The sequence below is a fragment of the Pseudophryne corroboree genome, chromosome 10 (genome assembly GCF_028390025.1).
Source record: "Pseudophryne corroboree isolate aPseCor3 chromosome 10, aPseCor3.hap2, whole genome shotgun sequence".
Lineage (NCBI taxonomy): Eukaryota > Metazoa > Chordata > Amphibia > Anura > Myobatrachidae > Pseudophryne > Pseudophryne corroboree.
Window position 1 is genome coordinate 206,339,856 of NC_086453.1, and position 18,176 is coordinate 206,358,031.

Sequence of the window (18,176 nt, forward strand, 5' to 3'; positions counted from 1 at the left end):
ATAATTGTCAATAAAAGCCTTTGACATTTATGAAATGCTTGTAATTTTACTTCAGTATATATAGTAACGGGATCCGGTCGTTAGGTCGACAGTAAGTAGGTCGACCGCTATTGGTCAACGGTAAGTAGGTCGACAGGGACTCTGTCGACATGACAAAAGATCAACATTTCGTTTTTCACATAATTTTTCATTTTTTTTACTTTTTCATACTTTAAGATACACGTGGACTACAATTGGGAACGGTAACCTGTGCCGAGTGCAGCGAGGCACCTTGCCCGAAGCATGTTGAGCGAAGCGAGCCATGCGAGCGGACGTGGTGCGCTAATTGGGGTTCCCGGTCACTGTATGGAGAAAACAACACCAAAAAAAAAAAAAAACCCTCATGTCGACCCAGTACATAATACAACAAATATCTGGGCGCTGACAATAATTACTATAATGTTAAAAATCACTGATTTAAGGCTGCTGCTTCATCAAGAGGTCACTGTCAACTAGAGATGAGCGGGTTCGGTTCCTCGGAATCCGAACCCCCCCGAACTTCAGCCTTTTTACACGGGTCCGAGGCAGACTCGGATCTTCCCGCCTTGCTCGGTTAACCCGAGCGCGCCCGAACGTCATCATCCCGCTGTCGGATTCTCGCGAGGCTCGGATTCTATCGCGAGACTCGGATTCTATATAAGGAGCCGCGCGTCGCCGCCATTTTCACACGTGCATTGAGATTGATAGGGAGAGGACGTGGCTGGTGTCCTCTCCGTGTAGAATAGATTAGAGAGACACTTGATTTACTACTTGGGGAGCATTAGGAGTACTCAGTACAGTGCAGAGTTTTGCTGATAGTGACCAGTGACCACCAGTTTTATTTATAATCCGTTCTCTGCCTGAAAAAAAACGATACACAGTCACATACCATATCTGTGCTCAGCCTCAGTGTGCTGCATGATAATATCATCTATGTATATCTGACTGTGCTGAGTGCTCACTGCTCACACAGCTGAATTGTGGGGGAGACTGGGGTGCAGTTAATAGCAGGAGTACAGTGCACACTTTTGCTGCCAGTGTGACTGACCAGTGACCACCAGTATATTGTCTGCCTGAAAAAGTTAAACAAACACTCCTGTGGTGTTTTTTTATTTTTTATTCTATAAACGCATTCTGCTGACAGTGTCCAGCAGGTCCGTCATTCATTATATTATATAAATATTTACCTGCAGTAGTGTTATATTTTTTTTGTTCATCTCTATCATCTTTATCATCTCTATATTAGCAGACGCAGTACGGTAGTCCACGGCTGTGGCTACCTCTGTGTCGTCAGTGCTCGTCCATAATTGTATACCTACCTGTGGTGGGGTTTTTTTTTCTATCTTCTTCATACTAGTAGTTAAGAGTCTGCTGACAGTGTCCAGCAGGTCCGTCATTATATTATATATACCTGCAGTAGTGATATATATATATATTTTTTATATCATTATCATCTCTATACTAGCAGACGCAGTACGGTAGTCCACGGCTGTAGCTACCTCTGTGTCGTCAGTGCTCGTCCATAATTGTATACCTACCTGTGGTGGGGTTTTTTTTTCTATCTTCTTCATACTAGTAGTTTAGGAGTCTGCTGACAGTGTCCAGCAGGTCCGTCATTATATTATATATACCTGCAGTAGTGATATATATATATTTTTTATATCATTATCATCTCTATACTAGCAGACGCAGTACGGTAGTCCACGGCTGTAGCTACCTCTGTGTCGTCAGTGCCTCGTCATCCATAAGTATACTAGTATCCATCCATCTCCATTGTTTACCTGAGGTGCCTTTTAGTTGTTTAATAATCTCAAATTAAAAAATAGCTTATTAAGCATAAAGTTAAAAATGATTAGTTCATTCAATGGGTATAGTCAATATAGAACACTCTGTAATGAACCAATTTTAAATTAAAATAAAAAAATAAATAAATAAAAAGTCAATGCCTCAACGGCAAAAAATGTCCTGAGACCTGGTATCCTTAGCCAAATAGGCTTGTGATGTATCTCATTAAACCAGTCTATATCAATATTTCAACGGTGCAGCCTCTTGTCTTTCTACACTTTGCTGTGCAAATGATTTAATCCACACTGGGAACCTTTCCGCAACATGCAGTCATTAAGGTAACTTTATGGGGATAAGTCCACTACTTTCTGGTGACACTTTAGCTGATTACAGCACTCATGTACCTCTCGCTGATAGTGTGGTGGATCCCCGTCTCCGCCGTCCTCGTTCCCCTCTGCTAATGTCAGCCGCCTCCCAGAGCCGCGGTGATCTGTCGCTCTACACAGCTTGCAGTCTGTGGAACGCACCGCTCTGGCTTCCGGTTTTGCGGTCTCCGGCTTCTGGTGACGTTAGCCGGCGTGTGTGTGTGGTCCGTAGAAGATTTGGGCTCGTCCTTGCTGTAGAACAGTGGTGCAGCTTCCAACGCGTTTCCCCCCTTAGGGGCTTCGTCAGGGATAGCTGCTTCCAAAACGTAATCCTCTTTTAAAGGTTACATGGATCCCTTAATTGATCCTAATTGCATAATTGCTTCTTAACTCTTGCATAGCATAAAAAAAGCTTTCACATATGCAGAAAAATCCATTCAGTCTGACATGAAATATTAGAAGAAGAAGAAGAAAGGAAGAAGGAAGGTTAAAAAAGGGGGAAAGATGTGCACATATACATATGCACATCTGGACACAAGAAAAAATGGGGGTACAACATTGTAACTGTTTCTTGTACTTTTTTAATTTATTATAAAAAGGCAGCCAAGTCAAAATCTATATTAAGACCCTTGGGGGTGATTGTATCAATTTGATAAATCCACTTTGCTTCCTCCTTAGATATTTCTGTTATTTTGTCGCCACCTCTCCAGTTGTTTCTAATCTTTTTTATCCCTATAAAATTCAATCCTGCAGGGTTGCTATTATGATGGGTCTTGAAATGTACTGGGACACTGTGTGTTTCTACATTATTTTTTATATTGCGTATATGTTCTGCAATTCGGCTTTTTAGAGGTCTAATGGTCCTGCCTACATATTGTTGCCCACAAGGGCATTCTAGTAGGTAGATAACCCCCTTTGTATCGCACGTAATTTCATCTTCTACTTTAAATTCCCTTCCATTGGTGTTTGAGGAGAAGGTTTGGATAACTTTAGTACTTGTCTTTTTTGAATTTTTACAATTCTGGCATCTCAAACAATGGTGAAATCCCTGGTGAAATCCCTTTTTTCTTCTTCCCTTGCTCATCCACGAGGACGGCGGAGACGGGGATCCACCACACTATCAGCGAGAGGTACATGAGTGCTGTAATCAGCTAAAGTGTCACCAGAAAGTAGTGGACTTATCCCCATAAAGTTACCTTAATGACTGCATGTTGCGGAAAGGTTCCCAGTGTGGATTAAATCATTTGCACAGCAAAGTGTAGAAAGACAAGAGGCTGCACCGTTGAAATATTGATATAGACTGGTTTAATGAGATACATCACAAGCCTATTTGGCTAAGGATACCAGGTCTCAGGACATTTTTTGCCGTTGAGGCATTGACTTTTTATTTTATTTTAATTTAAAATTGGTTCATTACAGAGTGTTCTATATTGACTATACCCATTGAATGAACTAATCATTTTTAACTTTATGCTTAATAAGCTATTTTTTAATTTGAGATTATTAAATGTTATATTCAGTCTGACATCAGTCTCTGTCTTCAAATGTTGAGCCAAGAATTTTGTATGTAATTAACCCCAACCAGTGAGGGTACTGGTTTAATCTACGGCTGCACCATTTTGTTTGTCACTTTTGTCTTAATTTCTCCCTCCTTTTTCCCCTGATTTTCTTTTCTATCTGTCTTTCTTTTTTCCGTAAAGGAGTTAGCGCAGATAACATCATACTTTAAGTGCCTTTTAGTTGTGCCTATTAAAATATGGAGAACAAAAATGTTGAGGTTCCAAAAATAGGGAAAGATCAAGATCCACTTCCACCTCGTGCTGAAGCTGCTGCCACTAGTCATTGCCGAGACGATGAAATTCCATCAACGTCGTCTGCCAAGGCCGATGCCCAATGTCATAGTACAGAGCATGTAAAATCCAAAACACAAAAGATCAGTAAAAAAAGGACTCAAAAATCTAAAATAAAATCGTCGGAGGAGAAGCGTAAACTTGCCAATATGCCATTTACCACACGGAGTGGCAAGGAACGGCTGAGGCCCTGGCCTATGTTCATGGCTAGTGGTTCAGCTTCACATGAGGATGGAAGCACTCAGCCTCTCGCTAGAAAAATGAAAAGACTTAAGCTGGCAAAAGCACAGCAAAGAACTGTGCGTTCTTCGAAATCACAAATCCACAAGGAGAGTCCAATTGTGTCGGTTGCGATGCCTGACCTTCCCAACACTGGACGCGAAGAGCATGCGCCTTCCACCATTTGCACGCCCCCTGCAAGTGCTGGAAGGAGCACCCGCAGTCCAGTTCCTGATAGTCAGATTGAAGATGTCAGTGTTGAAGTACACCAGGATGAGGAGGATATGGGTGTTGCTGGCGCTGGGGAGGAAATTGACAAGGAGGATTCTGATGGTGAGGTGGTTTGTTTAAGTCAGGCACCCGGGAAGACACCTGTTGTCCGTGGGAGGAATATGGCCATTGACATGCCTGGTGAAAATACCAAAAAAATCAGCTCTTCGGTGTGGAAGTATTTCAACAGAAATGCGGACAACAGGTGTCAAGCCGTGTGTTGCCTTTGTCAAGCTGTAATAAGTAGGGGTAAGGACGTTAACCACCTCGGAACATCCTCCCTTATACGTCACCTGCAGCGCATTCATCATAAGTCAGTAACAAGTTCAAAAACTTTGGGCGACAGCGGAAGCAGTCCACTGACCAGTAAATCCCTTCCTCTTGTAACCAAGCTCACGCAAACCACCCCACCAACTCCCTCAGTGTCAATTTCCTCCTTCCCCAGGAATGCCAATAGTCCTGCAGGCCATGTCACTGGCAATTCTGACGAGTCCTCTCCTGCCTGGGATTCCTCCGATGCATCCTTGCGTGTAACGCCTACTGCTGCTGGCGCTGCTGTTGTTGCTGCTGGGAGTCGATGGTCATCCCAGAGGGTTAGTCGTAAGACCACTTTTACTACTTCCACCAAGCAATTGACTGTCCAACAGTCCTTTGCGAGGAAGATGAAATATCACAGCAGTCATCCTGCTGCAAAGCGGATAACTGAGGCCTTGGCATCCTGGGCGGTGAGAAACGTGGTTCCGGTATCCATCATTACTGCAGAGCCAACTATAGACTTGTTTGAGGTACTGTGTCCCCGTTACCAAATACCATCTAGGTTCCATTTCTCTAGGCAGGCGATACCGAAAATGTACACAGACCTCAGAAAAAGACTCACCAGTGTCCTAAAAAATGTCCACTTAACCACGGACATGTGGTCAAGTGGAGCAGGGCAGACTCAGGACTATATGACTGTGACAGCCCACTGGGTAGATGTATTGACTCCCGCCGCAAGAACAGCAGCGGCGGCACCAGTAGCAGCATCTCGCAAACGCCAACTCTTTCCTAGGCAGGCTATGCTTTGTATCACCGCTTTCCAGAATACGCACACAGCTGAAAACCTCTTACGGCAACTGAGGAAGATCATCGCAGAATGGCTTACCCCAATTGGACTCTCCTGTGGATTTGTGGCATCGGACAACGCCAGCAATATTGTGTGTGCATTAAATATGGGCAAATTCCAGCACGTCCCATGTTTTGCACATACCTTGAATTTGGTAGTGCAGAATTATTTAAAAAACGAGAGGGGCGTGCAAGAGATGCTGTCGGTGGCCAGAAGAATTGCGGGACACTTTCGGCGTACAGGCACCACGTACAGAAGACTGGAGCAACACCAAAAAACGCCTGAACCTGCCCTGCCATCATCTGAAGCAAGAAGAGGTAACGAGGTGGAATTCAACCCTCTATATGCTTCAGAGGTTGGAGGAGCAGCAAAAGGCCATTCAAGCCTATACAACTGAGCACGATATAGGAGGTGGAATGCACCTGTCTCAAGCGCAGTGGAGAATGATTTCAACGTTGTGCAAGGTTCTGCAACCTTTTGAACTTGCCACACGTGAAGTCAGTTCAGACACTGCCAGCCTGAGTCAGGTCATTCCCCTCATCAGGCTTTTGCAGAAGAAGCTGGAGACATTGAAGGAGGAGCTAACACTGAGCGATTCCGCTAGGCATGTGGGACTTGTGGATGGAGCCCTTCATTCGCTTAACAAGGATTCACGGGTGGTCAATCTGTTGAAATCAGAGCACTACATTTTGGCCACCGTGCTCGATCCTAGATTTAAAACCTACGTTGTATCTCTCTTTCCGGCAGACACAAGTCTGCAGGGGTTCAAAGAACTGCTGGTGAGAAAATTGTCAAGTCAAGCGGAACGCGACCTGTCAACATCTCCTCCTTCACATTCTCCCGCAACTGGGGGTGCGAGGAAAAGGCTCAGAATTCCGAGCCCACCCGCTGGCGGTGATGCAGGGCAGTCTGGAGCGACTGCTGATGCTGACATCTGGTCCGGACTGAAGGACCTGACAACGATTACGGACATGTCGTCTACTGTCACTGCATATGATTCTCTCACCATTGAAAGAATGGTGGAGGATTATATGAGTGACCGCATCCAAGTAGGCACGTCAGACAGTCCGTACGTATACTGGCAGGAAAAAGAGGCAATTTGGAGGCCCTTGCACAAACTGGCTTTATTCTACCTAAGTTGCCCTCCCACAAGTGTGTACTCCGAAAGAGTGTTTAGTGCCGCCGCTCACCTTGTCAGCAATCGGCGTACGAGGTTACTTCCAGAAAATGTGGAGAAGATGATGTTCATTAAAATGAATTATAATCAATTCCTCCATGGAGACATTCACCAGCAGCAATTGCCTCCACAAAGTACACAGGGAGCTGTGATGGTGGATTCCAGTGGGGACGAATTGATAATCTGTGAGGAGGGGGATGTACACGGTGATGAATTGGAGGATGATGATGAGGTGGACATCTTGCCTCTGTAGAGCCAGTTTGTGCAAGGAGAGATTAATTGCTTCTTTTTTGGTGGGGGTCCAAACCAACCCGTCATTTCAGTCACAGTCGTGTGGCAGACCCTGTCACTGAAATGATGGGTTGGTTAAAGTGTGCATGTCCTGTTTATACAACATAAGGGTGGGTGGGAGGGCCCAAGGACAATTCCATCTTGCACCTCTTTTTTCTTTCATTTTTCTTTGCGTCATGTGCTGTTTGGGGAGTGTTTTTTGGAAGGGCCATCCTGCGTGACACTGCAGTGCCACTCCTAGATGGGCCAGGTGTTTGTGTCGGCCACTGGGGTCGCTTAGCTTACTCACACAGCTACCTCATTGCGCCTCTTTTTTTTCTTCTTTGCGTCATGTGCTGTTTGGGGAGTATTTTTTGGAAGGGCCATCCGGCCTGACACTGCAGTGCCACTCCTAGATGGGCCAGGTGTTTGTGTCGGCCACTAGGGTCGCTTAGCTTACTCACACAGCTACCTCATTGCGCCTCTTTTTTTCTTTGCGTCATGTGCTGTTTGGGGAGTGTTTTTTTGAAGGGCCATCCTGCGTGACACTACAGTGCCACTCCTAGATGGGCCAGGTGTTTGTGTCGGCCACTTGGGTCGCTGAGCTTAGTCACACAGCTACCTCATTGCGCCTCTTTTTTTCTTTGCGTCATGTGCTGTTTGGGGAGTGTTTTTTGGAAGGGCCATCCTGTGTGACACTGCAGTGCCACTCCTAGATGGGCCAGGTGTTTGTGTCGGCCACTTGGGTCGCTGAGCTTAGTCATCCAGCGACCTCGGTGCAAATTTTAGGACTAAAAATAATATTGTGAGGTGTGAGGTGTTCAGAATAGACTGAAAATGAGTGGAAATTATGGTTATTGAGGTTAATAATACTTTGGGATCAAAATGACCCCCAAATTCTATGATTTAAGCTGTTTTTTAGGGTTTTTTGAAAAAAACACCCGAATCCAAAACACACCCGAATCCGACAAAAAAAATTCGGTGAGGTTTTGCCAAAACGCGTTCGAACCCAAAACACGGCCACTTAACCGAACCCAAAACCAAAACACAAAACCCGAAAAATTTCCGGTGCACATCTCTACTGCCAACCTCACTAAAATTCCAAAAGATATATACACAATAATGAAGCGCTGTCCAAATCAATGTATATTTAAAACATAAAACATTTATTTAACCAATACATGACAAACATATATCACACGGCCGGTGTTTTCCTAATATATATCTCACTTAAAACATATATAATATAGTATAGCCACTCCGGGGTTAATAAGCTTATTTAGTGCACTAGATGTTAGTAGCCATTAATCATGCCATAGTAGAAGGCTTGAAATCATTAGAAAAGTTCAAAGCATGAAAACTCATTCAGCTAATAGAAGGTTAATAAAGTTCAAAGCACGGAACTTATTAGTGTAGAGCGTATTAGTGCAGGAATCCCTTTGCTTCCATAGATCCACTGCAACAGCTTTTAGTAGAATAGTTATATACTTAACAGTCCAGCGTGGCCACGCTCATTAAGCAGCAACTCTGCGTGTCTTCAGACCTGGATGATTAAACGGGGTGACGTCTCACTCCTTAGACTCCTAGCCGGTCCTCACGCTTATGGTACTGTTTAGAAACGGCAATTGATCCCAGCCGAGGATAGCACTCCTTAGAGGAGTGCTATCCTCGGCTGGGATCAATTGCCGTTTCTAAACAGCACCACAAGCGTGAGGACCGGCTAGGAGTCTAAGGAGTGAGACGTCACCCCGTTTAATCATCCAGGTCTGAAGACACGCAGAGTTGCCGACCCAGTACATGTCTACCTAGAGTCCTTGTTGACCTAGAAACCATGTCGACCTACTTACTGTCGACCAGTTGTGGTCGACCTAGACACTGTCGACCTAAGTATAATCTACCTAACATACCACACCCCATAGTAACATCTGACAAAAAGGTCTAAAAACACTGAAGCAGCAAACTTTATGAAAACCAATACTTATATCATTCTTAAAACTTTTGGTCATGGCTGTACTGTATGTTGTGATTTTGTGCAGTATGCAGTGTTTTAAGTGTCTTGTGGTTGAGGTTACAGATTGTGTTATACTATGTATATGGTTGAGTGCTGTATTAAGGGTTAATATTATTGTATACTGTTGTCATTGTAGGGGTTGTACTGGAAATGTGAACGATCATATGCTTTTTTATTTGTCTTCTCACATCACTTACCTGTTACTTTTAGGTTTAATAACAACTTTTTTTTTCTAACTATACATGTCTGCTTTGTCTTCTGTATGCCAAATAATGTGTGTTTTATTCTATTACAGTGTTTTCTTCCTATGGAAGGATTGACGCCTAGAATACTTCTTTTTTTAAAGAGCATTCACATTATTTCTCAACGATTTGCAAGGACGGATTTGTACAGTACTGTCAGTATGCAGGATGACCATGTAGTCTAACTGTGCAGTTATCTCTACAGTCATCCGCAAACAAGGGAATCATTCAGCTTTCAGTGGCCGAGTTGTGTAATATATTCTTCTCTCCCATACTTCAGCAGTACCAGCCACTGCCTGCACTTTGTGAGACACTGTAATGATGTGTACGATTTTACATGTACCTTTACACAGATACACCATTGAACACTCCACCAGTGGCACACAGATTTTGTAAGTTGTTTGTTGGAAGAATTGTGTATTTACACTGTAGGAAAGGCAGATCTTGTCATGCATTATATCTGGCTCGGACAGCCTATGCTTCTCTTTCTGTTATGGAGCTACAAGTCCCATAGCGAGTTGCCATCATAATTAAGGCTTCTTTATATTCTATTCCCTAGTTCCAGCTCTTCATTTTCTGATACTTGTGTTTGTCTTGTTGGGCAGTAGTGAGGTTATACCGGTATGGAGTACATGAGGCCATGGAAGCCCCTTCTCCTGAGGGTAATGATAAGCCTATGTCTCTCACTAGTCCTGCGATATCATTCTAGTAAAAAGAGCCCCTTAGACCCTACAGCTAATTTACCTTGTAAGTTCTGGTATATTACAATTAATTTTTTTTTTTTTTTTTTTTTTTTTTCATTTTAACCACTTAACTGATAAAAAAAATTTCCGCCAAAAACCGCTCAGAAATTGTCGGATTTCTTTGAGGGATTTTAGTAAAAAAAAAAAAATATATATATATATATATATATATTTCCCCCCCCCCCTCCTTCCTTTTCTTCAAACATCGGAACATCGTTCGGGAACATAGCAACCATCAGAACATCGCAACTTTGGTTTTTACACCCTGGACAGCTGCCAGGTACACGGCGGGCTGGGTGTGGCTTGGTGGGGTTGGTATACACTTACCAGCGGCTGCTATCGTCTGCAGCCACTGGAAGTGGGGGATCCTACCGTGCTGACTGATCAGCAGTGGTCGGCAGCATGGCAATCAGTGGGGGAGGGTACAGGGAGGCAGAGGTACCTTCTGGTCCCTCTGACAGCAGCAGCGGAGGGAAGTTTCTCTTCCCCGCCGCTGCAAACACTTTCTATCTGACTGGTCGCATCCTGTGCGACCAGTTTAGATAAAGCACTTGCAGGCATGGTCGCATCTGATGCAACCATGCCAGGCAAGTGGTTAAGAACACTTCACACTACAGTAGATACTAACCTATAAGACACAGAGATCCGAATAATCACATCTAAAGGCTCCCATTCAGTAGCACCATATTGTCGCAATTTCGTGATTCCCAATGGCCGGGGAGTCGGGATTATTCAACAAGTTTAAAAATCTCAATTCCACGATCCTGACCATTTTTAGGGATCTTTTAAATGTAGAATTTCCCCCATTCCCGATAGATCGCTGATCATCGATGGCAGTTCCAGCCAAGGAAACAAGGCTTAGCTGTATGGGAGCCTTAACTCTGAGAAAGGATTTATTGTATTGTACAGTTGGATAATGCTGAAAAATAGGGACATTTCCAGGAAATAAAATAAATCCAGGCATATTTTTAAAACCTGTTAAATTAGTGACAGCTTGCACCAGTGCTATAACTTCCTCTATAACATGCTGAAAGTAATTAAACATTCCTATATTTTCTTATAAAGAACCTTTAGTAGTTTATGAAACTGCTTTTGATTTTCAATTGTATTTATAAATACTGTACAACTGTTACCAAGATGTCGCAGTTCATGTTCAGGTTGAACCATTTGCAGTTGAAAGGGAAGTGAACATTACTCTTAGGTGGATATTCAATTAAATCCTACGCCTAATGGCTAAATTCCCTGCAGCGTGGGGAAAGGCTTTTCAATTAGATATCAGAGCTTCAGGCATGAAAACCCACCAATTCTGCATAAACTGCCCATCAATGGGTTTTCGCTGCTTGCAAACCCAATTTTGTCTTTTCTCGCGGACTTTACCTCTCTGCTCATGGAGTCCAATATTGGGCATTCACAAGCTGTGTAATCCCCACTGATTAAGTTGCTCCAGCGTGGCAATTTCCCCCTTAAAGTGTCATTTGTGCTGATACCGTTCCATTGCCAAAAGATCCGCAATTGTTCCACCTTTCTTTGGTTGCCAGAATAGTTCTGTCGCTCAGGAAATTATTTATCACTCTCACTGCAGGTCAATGTTGCCATAGATTGGTTACTCTAATTACAGTAAGTCTTAGAATTTCGGCAAATGTATGCACACTCCTTTTAATTGGCTACAGCTGGAGTGCATTCTCCTGCTGCTGAGATCTGTTTTATAGAAGTAACCAATCGGTGCCAAGTCTTTGTTACCACAACTGCTAAAAAAAACACACTCCCCACATTCATTGTGTATTGTTTAGCATAGACAGTTAGTTACATTTCCAAAATTATACTTCTGAGAAGAGTTTCATTAGGGGTGTTTGTTTCCACTTAACTGGCATGGTCAGATTTCATGCAACTGCGCCGTCCCACCCTGTCCCCCCGTTTTTGACGAGGAGATCCGTTCTGCAGATGTGCATAATATAATGTTTAAATATTTTAAAAAATACTTTTTCAACTTTATGAAATAAAATAAATTTAAAAAAACAATGTTGTTAACGCTTTAGAAGGGAAAAATCATCAGTTAAGTGGATATAAAAATATATATATTCTGATATATACTGATAAGAATATACTATTGTCCAACTGCCATTTAAATTCATGCGTAAGAATAGATTTTTCTCCATCCACTAGGGGACACTGGAGGCTTATGACAGTGGGGTATAGACGGGTGGATAAGTGGAGCTGGCACTTTAAATTTATTGGTGTGACTGGCTCCTCCCCCTCTGTCCCACCTCCAGACCAGTTTTAGAAATGTGCAGAGTGAGTATACTGTGTGTGTGTGTGTGTGTGTATATATATATATATATATATATATATATATAAAATATATATTTTTTTATAGCTAAAACAAGTGTAAGGGCAGACAGACAGCACTGCCCCCCCTGTCTGCCTGCATTTTGGGAGCTGCCGGGGAGACCAAATGCCACCTCTTAAGGCTGACGCCTAGATCCCTGGCTGCAGAGACACTGGTCTTTAGGGGTTCCCAATGCAGCGGCTTGCGCTTGGATCCCCACTAGCCCACCGCCACTGGCAAGCATGGCAGCCATGTGAGCATTACCTGCCACTCGGCTAGCAGGGAGTCCAGGAGAAGATATGGCAATATTTAGGGTCAGTCCTGCAGCACGTTGTGAGCACCACATCATTGGGGGATCATAGAAAAGTATGCCATGGCATAAATCCCCTATATACAGAACAGCAGGACTAGCTCACGGCAGCGCTAATCGTTTTAAAAAAACTGGGCAACAATTGAAGACGGTAGAGGCGGCTTAGCTCCGGCAAACTTCAATTCCCAGACTTCCCAGCGTTGGAATCCCTTCACTCCATAATTGCTGGGCTGGAAGCTCAAGAGTTCCAAGTATCACTGGATATCAAGGACGCTTATCTCCACATTCCAATCTAGGAACCTCATCAGGTTTAACTCAGATTTACGATACGGGACTGTCACTGCCATTTCCAGGCCCTACCATTCGGCCTATCATCCACACCATGAGTTTTCATGAAGGTGATGGTGGTGGTGATGATGCTTCTTGGTGCGAAGGGGGTGACCACCATTCCTTATCCAGATGATCTAATAAAGGCCCAGCCGAGGGAAAAGCTGTTGCCGGATTTTGCCTTAACCCATCAGGCCCTGATAGAGCATGGATTGATCAATTTCCCAAAATCACACCTGGAACCAACTCAGTTCCTAGTGATGATCTTCAATACAGTGCTTCAGAAGGTTTTTCCTTCCGCTGGACAAGGCTCTGGCAATACAAGAACTGGTCCGGTTAGTTCTTCAACCTCAATGAGTCTCAGTTCACCTCTGCATCCGCCTGCTGAGCAAGATGGTGGCTACGTTCAAAGCCATCCAATATGGTAATTTTCATTTCACTACCCTTTCAATTGGATCTCCTCTCCAGTGGATGGGGTCACACAGCTACATCAACTAGTTCGCTTAACACCCAGAACGTGGGTCTTGCTCCTATGGTGGTTGCAAACCTCTCACCTCCTAGAAGGACATCAATTTGGCTTATGGAACTGGGTTCTCATCATGATGGATACCAATCTCCGAGGCTGGGGAGCCGTGATAAAGGACAGTCACTTCCAGGGGCGGTGGTCTCTCATGAGAGATGGTGGTTCTTCTCGCTTTGGCTAGAAGGCTCTCGAAACTGGGAGCCTTGTCATGTCACTCCTTATTTAGTCTTCCATGAGGGTAGAGCAGAACCCTGCACAAAGCTGGATTTTCCGCCTAAAGTGGTTTCTTTCTTTCACATTAACCAGCCTATCGTGGTACCTATGTTTTCAGAGCATTCTCCACCATCTCAATCTTTGGATGTGGTATGAGCCCTGTGCATCTGTGAACAGGACTGCTAAACTGCGGAAATTGGATTCTCTCTCTGTCCTCTATGATCCAGCTAAGCCAGGGTGGCCTGCGTCAAAGCAGATGTTGGCTCGCTGGATTCGACTTACTATTAGGCAAGCCTGTCTGACTTCCTCTCGGACACCACCAGCATCTATTTCTGCACACTCCTTACTTTCTGTGGGACCCTCATGACCCGGCTGCCCGAGGGGTTTCAGCCATGCAACTGTGTCATGTGGCTTCTTGGGCTTCATCAGATTTAACAGATGTGATACCTCTGCAGCCCATGAATTTCACTTTGGCCCATTTTGCAGGTGTCTCAGCGCTCTCCCGTCCATGAATGGTGCTCTGGGATGTTCCCACTGTCATAAGCCTTCAGTGTCCCCTAGTGGATGAACGAGTAAACAGGATTTTGGTACTTGAACCGGTAAATTTATTTCTCTGATTCCACAGGGAACACGCCTGCCCTGCGCTATGTTTCCTGCCATTATCTGTTTGGCGTCCTGTTGTGACTGCACCCGTTTGTGCAGGTAGTTATCGACATTTTCCTATGTTTAACCTTCTTCTCTCAAGTTATGTCCTCTCCGTTTCTCCTTGGGCTCAGTTTCTCTAACTGGTCTGGTGGGGGGGTACAGAGGGGGAGGAGTCAGTCGCACATAAATTTAAAGTGCCGGTTCCACTTATCCACTCGTCTATACCCCACTCTTATAAGCCTCCAGTGTACTCTGAGAAATGGAGTACCAAAATCATGGGGCTTTTTTTTATGCATAATAACATTCATGATCTGCGACCTGTCGGGGAATCTGCAAAATGCACTATGTTAAAAATGCCTAACTTGCCGATCTCGATCATTTTGTGGTCAGAATTGGTGAATCGAGGATTTCCAACATGTTGAATATAGGATGAATGTACTGTAGGATGGGCTCTTTCACTGATATGGAGAGATCCTTTGACTGCATGTTGTATGTTCACAGCAAGTTTCCAAATGCAAATGCCACACTTAAAATCAACCCCAGACCTTTTGCCTGCTTAATTGATAAAGAAATAACTAAGAATAGGCCTGACCTGTCCTTGAAACAGCTTTTGAGTGAAATGTCAAATTACAGTACTTTTGGTCCCTTGAAAAATGGGCTACATATTAAATGGCTGTAATTCTTACACTCTTCCTCCAATTTGGATGTGAATACCCTCAAATGAAAGCTAATAGTCTGCACTTTAAAGTCATATTCATTCTATAACTGTAATTTGAATATGTAGTGTTAAACAGCTAAAATAACAAAAACTGCCAGTGTCCAAAAATGGCATTTTGTTTCCCCCAGCACCCTGAATAATAACAGTAACCAGATTTAAATCCCACACAACATTAGAATTCAGAGATCTCTGTTACATATATTTGTGCAAATGTATGAATAAGCCCCATCAAGGCGTCTCTGAATATTTGGGGTCCCTAGCACTATATCTAGGTGCAGGGTGTGGCACCCCAAAGCACCAGCATAAGCCAGAAAGCCCAGCGTGGCATACCAGTGAAAAAACTATAGTGTTAATAAATTAGTGTTAGGAAGCCGAAGCTATAAAGGTGATACAAAAATGAGATGTAATTAAAATGGAGAAATAGTGTTAAAGAAATTACTATGTGAAAAGTGTTAATAGAATAACATTGCACCAAAAGCAGCCAGCTGTATGGTCCTCTTAAGTTGTCTGGGGAAAACTGCCTAATGTGTATCTTAAGATACAATGGCTTTGTTTTATCTCAGACACGTTGTTTAAAAATGTAAATTAAATGACTCAAACACATTGAAATCATGCGTATAACTACTGTACACAAATCAATTCATTGGCATGTTTTACTTTTTAGTATGTGTTAAAATAAATAAAAATTCAGTTTTAAAAAGTTTTGGCACAGCTCAATTACACTGATGTAAAATCTGTTAAAAAAAAAAAGCACTGGCAGTTCCACCCAAGTTAAACATACATAAGAATGCAATTGTTTAAGGTCTTATTTGGTACAATGGTTTTTATTTTCACAGTAGTTTTCATGTTTAGTTTGAACAGCTCAAGGGCTCAATAAAGATTTTATACGTTGTGTTACAATTCTGGGGACTTCCTGTATTTTTGCAGTGGGTGAGGGTACCTTTATGCTGTTGGCTGCTATAGACAAATAGGCTGAAAGTGGTATAATGTACTCTGCCACATTCTGCTAAATAACAGTGTAAGAATATCGGTTTTTTTGCTCCTTTAAGAGATAAAGAACATTAAAAAAAACGAACATTTATTTAATATATTTTTTTTTTCTTTTAAGGAAAACTTGGACTGTGTTACATTAAAGAGCACAATAACTCACTCACAGCGTGTGCAGCCATTTTGAGTGGGCTACCAACAGTGGCGTAACCATAAATTAGTTGTACCTCCCCCCTTTTCTTCCCCTGTACCTGATAGTTGTCAGAGAATCCCCCTCCTCCCTCCCTCTGGGTCTGCGGTCCCGTCGTGCCTGACCACACTGAAAATGTCCTGCTCGTTGTCAGGGGATTCCCCACTCTGACCACGCGGTTCTGCAGTCCTGTCGCGCCTGCCCCCATTAAAAATGTCCCTACCAAAATGGCTGCTGTCTCCTCTAGCATCCTTCATAACGGTCTTCTGTGAGGTGGTGGCCATTTTGGAAGGGATATTTTCAATGGGGGCAGACGCGATGGAATCCAGGTAGTGACGTAGCAATAGCCCCCGCAGACCCCCAGCTCTCACAAGCATGGCGGGGTCTGTGGGGGCTATTACTACGCCACTGGCTACCAATAATCATAAGGCTAAAGCCCATCCAACCAGTTCATTTTCATAAGTATCGGTTTAACAAACAAAATGGTTACTGCTCCTGTGACAGGTATTTTGTAACTCATTAAAATGTTATAATTTAGGACTGTTCGTGATGATGATTTTATGATCACCACTGTTAATTTTGTGCTACTAATTTTGTAATCCCTATTACAGAGTATATACTATGTTTCCCTACTGACTTGTCTTCATAAATAGCATTTTAACCTTCTCATTCTAAGCCTTGTAAGTACAATGTGTTATTGGTTTTATGCCAGTACACTGTTCAAAGCTTTAACAAAATCTTTATGTCTGAACCTGTGATGAATTGATACATGATGTATTGGGATACATATGCATAGATTTTTATACAATGTATGTTTTTTAATAAAATTGCAATTTCATTGTACATGTTAGATTTATGTCTTTTGGTGTCACCGTAGTGGGCGACCAGTGCAGCTGAAAATGTCTTAATAGCTTATTTGTGGGATTTGTTGCTTTAATTAGAAAAGGCATCTGAAGCGAATGTAACTTTACATGCATGCAAATTACTGTATTTGCACGGTGGGGTGGGGGATTTGAATAGTGTTTCCAAGTCCCCACATTTCCCACTTGGACCTCCTCTCTGGAATCTGCAGGGGAGGCAGAAAAGGTTGTTTGATAGCACAGATCCTTCCTCCATACCTGGCATAAATAAGCAAAGGTGATATTGGAGGTTTCAGACATTAATAGCAATAATAAAACAGACACATTTATAGGTTCAACAAGAGGAGAAAAACACATTTTTTTAAGGACAGTTTACATTATAAGTAAGATGAGTAACCGAAGGGCCATGCGAAAGTCACAGGGGCCTGACTCAGTTACAGTAGGAGCAAAGTAAGGACAAGTCTAAAGAAGAAAGCAATTGTCATATGGTGCACAAAAAACTATATTAACATATAACCTTTATCTCTTATCAATAAAAATGTAAACGTTATTTCTCTAACGTCCTAAGTGGATGCTGGGGACTCCGTAAGGACCATGGGGATTAGCGGCTCCGCAGGAGACTGGGCACAACTATAAAGAAAGCTTTTAGACTACTGGTGTGCACTGGCTCCTCCCACTAAGACCCTCCTCCAGACTTCAGTTAGATTCTTGTGCCCGGCTGAGCTGGATGCACACTAGGGGCTCTCCTGAGCTCCTAGAAAGAAAGTATATTTAGGTTTTTTATTTTACAGTGAGATCTGCTGGCAACAGACTCACTGCAGCGAGGGACTAAGGGGAGAAGAAGCGAACCTACCTAACAGGTGGTAGTTTGGGCTTCTTAGGCTACTGGACACCATTAGCTCCAGAGGGATCGACCGCAGGACCCGACCTTGGTGTTCGTTCCCGGAGCCGCGCCGCCGTCCCCCTTACAGAGCCAGAAGCACGAAGAGGTCCGGAAAATCGGCGGCAGAAGACTTCGGTCTTCA

The 18,176-nt window shown here is 43.3% G+C and overlaps 1 protein-coding gene across 1 annotated transcript in view; it reads left to right on the forward strand.

Annotated features, from left to right (window-relative positions):
- The window catches only part of LOC134966369 (uncharacterized), a 241,952-nt gene extending 224,818 nt beyond the window's left edge, over nucleotides 1–17,134 (forward strand). Inside the window, exon 9 of the mRNA XM_063943042.1 lies at nucleotides 9,363–17,134. Coding sequence (XP_063799112.1) covers nucleotides 9,363–9,394 — 32 coding nt within the window. The 3' untranslated portion in view covers nucleotides 9,395–17,134. The remainder of the gene's footprint in view (nucleotides 1–9,362) is intronic.
- The last annotated feature ends 1,042 nt before the right edge of the window (nucleotides 17,135–18,176 follow it).